Source organism: Cyprinodon variegatus, unplaced genomic scaffold (assembly GCF_000732505.1).
Source record: "Cyprinodon variegatus isolate N-32 unplaced genomic scaffold, C_variegatus-1.0 Scaffold178, whole genome shotgun sequence".
Classification (NCBI taxonomy): Eukaryota; Metazoa; Chordata; class Actinopteri; order Cyprinodontiformes; family Cyprinodontidae; genus Cyprinodon; species Cyprinodon variegatus.
In genome coordinates this window covers 54,794-61,044 of record NW_015150631.1, presented here as the reverse complement: position 1 = coordinate 61,044, position 6,251 = coordinate 54,794, and the positions used below count along the sequence as shown (strand labels likewise).

The 6,251-nt window shown below is 41.2% G+C and overlaps 1 protein-coding gene across 1 annotated transcript; it reads left to right on the top strand.

Annotated features, from left to right (window-relative positions):
* The first annotated feature begins 4,008 nt into the window (after nucleotides 1–4,008).
* LOC107087304 (ras-related protein Rap-2b-like) lies at nucleotides 4,009–6,022 on the top strand. The gene has a single exon (XM_015378816.1). It carries the CDS (start codon nucleotides 4,330–4,332, stop codon nucleotides 4,876–4,878), a length of 549 nt encoding a protein of 182 aa, XP_015234302.1. The 5' UTR covers nucleotides 4,009–4,329; the 3' UTR covers nucleotides 4,879–6,022.
* Nucleotides 6,023–6,251: the final 229 nt, after the last annotated feature.

Below are 6,251 nucleotides of genomic sequence, written 5' to 3'. Positions count from 1 at the left end.
GGGAAGAGTCGGAAATGCTGCAGATAATGAGTTTTAACCTAAGGGACAAAGGTTAACATTTTGCACTTCTGTATATAGTAAAATGAACAGAGAAATAAAAAAAATACATGTACCATAATGAGATATTATTTTGAATAAAAGAAAAAAAGATCTATAATTATAAGAAATTTTGCTAGATTAATTTAAAAATTCTTAAATTAGAAGACCAGCTAAAAATTTGCTTGCAAACAAGGGCACTAGTTTCTGGGCCAATGCATTCAGAGAAAGCTATGCGCTTATTTTCTAGGTGGCTCCTAATGCCAGGGAATGTTGCAGGGGAACAGATGTCCCCGTGTCACGCTAACTCTACGCCTCTGATAGGATGACATATCCATTAAGGTCCATATACTCACTTACTGGACAAGCAGTGTCCCATGGTACAGTAGATACATAAATCTATGAAAAAATATATCTTCTATTATATTTGATTTGATTGCATGTAAACAAAAGAAGCTGTGTAGATATATAAAGAAAGAAGGCACCTTCAGAATACAGGATCCACAGTACTTTTCAATGAATCGTAAGTTATTTTGTTTCTGAAATCATACATGCAGTAGAAATTATCTACAGTGTGGAGAAATAATACTTTAAAATTGAGTCATCTTACTGAAGTGTTTCCAATCAAACAAGTTATTTAACGGATAATAACCTATTAGCACTCGTCCACCTCAGATATGTTCAGATAGAGACTTCCAGTCCCCACTAACTCACAAGCAGTCGTTCCTGCTTTCCGTTGCTGTGCACTCAGCAGGTGAAGGCTCGTCAAACCAAATGCACATTTGGCAAATTCCTCTTTAAGATGAATGTAATAGTCAGTGTCGATACGTTTCTATCTTGAGGCTGCTTTGTATAGTCGCTACATAACCAAAGCGCTTTTTTGTTTTTTCTCAAAAAAACAAGACTTTTTAAGTCTTCTGGCTGCAACCAAGGTCTTTCTTCCCTGCTGGGTGCACATGTTTGCTTTTAACTGCTTTTTACTTGTAAGTGCACCAACCAGTTATGTATTTGCTAACAGCTGTCACACAATAATGTACTATTCTGTCTCCAGATTTGTTTATGCTCATTTTAATGTTGCCATAATTGACTCTTGCTGTATGGATGAAAACAAAAACAAAAAAATCTGAATAAAACTATTTGATTTGCTCATGCAATGTTGTCTCCTTGGATTTTTGGATTTGGAAGTTCATTTAGGTTATATGGCAGCAGTGAGGCCTGTAAAGTTCACGACAGGCTTTATTTATGTTCTCCTCTTTGTACTTTGCTGCAGCATAGGGTGGAGAATTCACACTTAAATTGCATTTGTTGATTGTCACCACCCTAGTAAAGTGGAAACCAGATATTTGCATACACTGCATTGAAAAAATGAGCGTCCCTGATGGCCAACGCTCCCTATCATCACCTCAGACCTGGTCTGCTGCGCCTGCTCTGTGACTCCCTTATGTGCTTCACAGAGATCTGTAATCATCCCTGCCCTGGAATGATCTCTTTTGCTTCTTAAAGTTCATTTAAGAAGCATTACATTTCTCACTGCGTGATAAAATGTTCTTGTTTTGATTTAGTTAAGATCACCAAAGTTATTCGTATTTGTTCATTTACAGGATAATAAGAGTGAATTTAAGAAATATAGTTTATAAAGAATATCTTTAAGATCACAGGCTGACATAAACTAAAATGACTATATCTAAACTATTTAACAAAGCCCATATGATGATCTCATGGCTTTGCACACTTCCAATGGCTTATTTCACAACATCTGTTGAAGGGGTGATGACCTAAGGATTCATTCTAAGGCAATAGCTCAAACATACTCTTTTTGTGAAATTTTGGGAGGAAAAAAAGAAATTAGTGACGATAAGAGGGACTTTTAGGAGTCTGATTCATCACTGTGTACAATTTTTAAATGCAACTGAGTTTGCTTCATCTGTTTAAATGATTGCATCCAAAAATGAAGGTAATGTGCATACATAACATTCAAGAGATGGGGTTTTGTTTTTTTCTCTCTGAGATGGAAATGTTTTGATATAATAAGCTCAGATGGGTTAAAAAAAAAAAACTTTCAGCAAGGAGGAAGAAGTTTTTCCCAAAAGAAAAAGAAAAATGCAAGATTGGAGTCTGCAGAGACATCCAGTAGACATCCAGGAGACATCCAGGACACCCCTAAATGTGTACCATTTAGGGGTGTCCTGTGTTTGACTACAATGACCAAATCATCCAATATGTAAAGCATGGAGGTGGCAGTATCATGTTGTGGGGCGCACTTCTACAATGAATGATGACAAATAAATTATTGGAAACATGTTAACAAAAAAAATTAAAGCTTAGACACAAATGGGTTTCTACAAAGGAATCAAACCACCTCGTTAGTTACAAGTTGGCTTGGGTGGAAAAACTAACTTTAAATTCATTACATATATTTCAACCATCCAAATGAGTCTTCATGACAAATTTAGAGTTTACCATCATGCTTTGAGGTTTGAGTCTTGAATCTGGGAGGGAATCAGAGGTAGGAGTTAATATTTAGGGTGATCCTAAGATCACCATCCAACCTCAGAGATGGTCCATCATCACATCAAGAAATATTTTGACTTAGACAAGTTTTATTGTCATTTTGTAAACACAGAGTGTATACAAAAGGAAATGTTGTTTAGTACAGCTTTTTAGACAGTAAATGAACATTTCCATTCCATAAAGTGCAGCAGGGATCAAATGTAAACAGTGTGGGAGAAAAAACAGTGAAAAAAAACTCCTCATTGATATGGAAGTTCAGAGCAATAAATATATGTGGTACAACTGTGCAGTATTTTGGTTTGGTGTTATCAGTTTGATGCAGAGTCTTTGACATGATTAAGACTTTTTTCAACAGTTCAGCAGTCTGATGGCGGTGGGGAAGAAGCTGTTTCGGAATCTGCTGGTCCTGCATCGAATGCTGCGAAGCCTCTTCCCAGAGAGCAGCAGGGGGTGTGGTGGGGGTGTGAGGGGTCATTGATGATGTTACAGGCTTGGGACATGCAGCTCTGGGATGAAATGTGTTTTATGGAGGGAAGAGGAGCCCCGATGATCTTCTGTGCTGTTCTTACTACTCTTCTCACCTTCTTCCAGTCTGAGGCGCTGGAGCCTTCACACCACACAGTGAGACAAATTCATCAAGGTTTATGGATGTAATGTGACTTAATACGAAATGGGATATTAATAATTTTTGCAGGAAGAGCTCTTAGTGGCGTCCAGATATGATGGACTAAATAAATGTATCAGTATCGGCTGTTATTCGTCATTTTTTATACATTAATGTTTTTGAGCCCTTTATAAAATAATGCACTAAAGGCAGGCATCTGTCTGTAACTATAAGTACCACAAATGTATTGTGGTACTCTTGTGTTCTTAACAATAGGAAAGCATTCAATAAATATATGTTTGAGCTCATTTTTGGAAAATATAAACCCTATTGACACCTACATTAGCTGTGTATTTCCTGTATGGGGCCGCCCTATACAGCTGCTTTTTGTATCTTTGCTTGTGTCACCTTGAACCCCAGTCGGCCTCTGCAGATGGCTGCTCACACTGAGCCTGGTTCTGCTGGAGGTTTCTTCCTGTTAAAAGGGGGTTTTTCCTCTCCACTGTCGCTACAAGCATGCTTAGTGTGAGGGAGTCAATGAGTTGATGCAATCAACTGGTTTTCCTTAGATAGAAAACTTTTAATCAATTTGACTGTATGATCTGGTTGAACTGTGGAGTGCCTTGAGATGACATGTGTTGGGAATTGGCGCTATATAAATAAAGTGAATTGAATTATTGAAAGCGTTCAAGTTGAGTAGCTGTAGGTCAACTTTTAACACAAAGTTACACCCTTGGGTCTGATCATCTGACCCGCTGTGAGAGATGCTGCAGCGGAGGTGGGGAGTCCTGGTGACGGCTCCTTTAAGAAAACGGAACTGAACCTCTTTCTTTTTTTTTTTTTTTGACGAGCTGAGGATGTGGGCAGGAAACGCCATGCAACAGCAGAGACGCGATCACGCTTTTTCCTCCCGCACCGTTGCACAACACAGCGCGATCAAAATGCGCTTTAATTCCCCGCGCTGATGTCCAGGGCCGGTCGCTCTCCTCGGATCTGCTCCCGGCAGGCCCTCACCGAGCTGACCCTGCCTCGGAGGATTCACCGGTTTTGACGGCTACCGGAGGGAAGGGGGGTGTAGCAGCCTTCCCCAGCTCCGATTGAAAACATCGGAAGGACGGAGACAGAGAGGGGGCTTCTTTAAGGGGGAAAAAAGGAGGTGTCTGCTTTTCCTCTGAACCATGAGGGAGTACAAAGTGGTCGTTCTGGGTTCGGGCGGAGTCGGTAAATCGGCGCTGACGGTCCAATTCGTGACGGGCTCCTTCATCGAGAAGTACGACCCGACGATAGAGGATTTCTACAGGAAGGAGATCGAGGTGGACTCTTCCCCGTCGGTGCTGGAGATCCTGGACACGGCCGGTACCGAGCAGTTCGCCTCCATGCGGGATCTGTACATCAAAAACGGTCAGGGCTTCATCCTGGTTTACAGCCTGGTGAACCAGCAGAGCTTCCAGGACATCAAGCCCATGAGAGACCAGATCATCCGGGTGAAGAGGTACGAGAGGGTGCCGATGATCCTGGTGGGGAACAAGGTGGACCTGGAGGGGGAGAGGGAGGTGTCCTCCGGGGAAGGCAAGGCGCTGGCCCAGGACTGGAGCTGCCCCTTCATGGAGACCTCAGCCAAAAATAAAACCTCGGTGGACGAACTGTTTGCAGAAATAGTGAGACAGATGAACTATTCCAGTGTTCCCAGTGGAGGAGACCAGTGCTGCTCATGTGTCCTGCTCTGAAGGAGCCACCAGGATGTGCAGAAACTTGGAAAAGTTCTTTCTTTCTTCTTAAAAGTTTTCTCTCTCTTCACACTGTTGTCTTATTGTTGCACAAGGACAAAAAAAACAAAACAAAAAAACAACAACGATCCATTATGTATCATAGTCTGGAAAGTGTTTACATGACAAAGTACTTGAATTTATAGCTTTGTATTTGACACTTCTCTGGAAAATGTGCCTCAGTGGGAATGTCTAGTTGTGAAACCTAAGAGTCATGTGTTTTCAGGCTTTTTTTTATCATGCTTATTTTTTTTTTTATTTCTCCCCTTTTTTCCCTTCAGCTCTGTTGTTATTTCTTCCAGGGCTTGATTATTTTGTTTCAGATGTAAGTGGTGGTGGGTGTTTTATTTTAGATCCCTCATAGAGAAGCAAAATTTGCTCACTTTTATAACATTTGTTGTGAGAAGAGCTATGAAAGCATTTAAAATCACCACTCAAGCCTTGCACAGCCTAGTTCAAGCAGTTCAATTAAATCCAAAAGGCACAAACCCTCTGCCCGCCCAGTCAAAGTTGAGTTAAGCCAATATATTTATGTATTACTGCCCTAAACACATCCACAGGTTGGTGATTTGTTAATTTCTTCTTTCGAACCTGCACCCAGCTGACTGTGTTCCTCCTCGGTGCATTGCTGTCGCTGCATGGGGAACACTACGACCCCGTGTCAAGTGCCTTCCCTCTTTTCTCTTGTGACTGTGCCAACTGATGAGCCCTTACTTCCTCTGCAGTGCGTCCTGATGGCAATCAGAACTTTTGAACAGGTTTCCAGCCTGCACGTCGTTTTCGTTTGGTTTCAAAGTAAAAAATAAAATAAAAAAGCTTCTATTTTTCAGCCTGAGGGCTGAGCTTGTAAACAGACATCAGATTCAGGCCATTACCAGAGGTACTAGTCAGATAAGAACAAACAGATAACCCACTGGGATGTTGGTTCAGTAAATGGTAAGCCATGTTTTTATGTATGATGTAGATTTTTTCTTCCCTTTTTTCTAAAATGTGACATTTTGGACTTGGTGTAATTGTATTTCTGCTTTTTTTTGGACAATATTTTCTGCCATCCACTTGTCCGTTTGAGAGACTTGGAATACAGAAGACATTTTATGTAACAGTGTGTTTGCGTGCGTGTCTCGACTCATTTCATGGTACGGATGGTCTGAAGCATGGGTGTCTGTCTCCAACCCTGGAAGGCTGGTGTCCTGTAACTTCTGGATGTGTCCAACACATCTGATTAAATTCATCAACCACCTCCTTTGGCGCTCGATCTCATCATGTTATTCTGGTGTGTTGAGGCATATTCCAGGACACCTGCCCTAAAGAGCCAGATTGCAGCACCTGTGCTA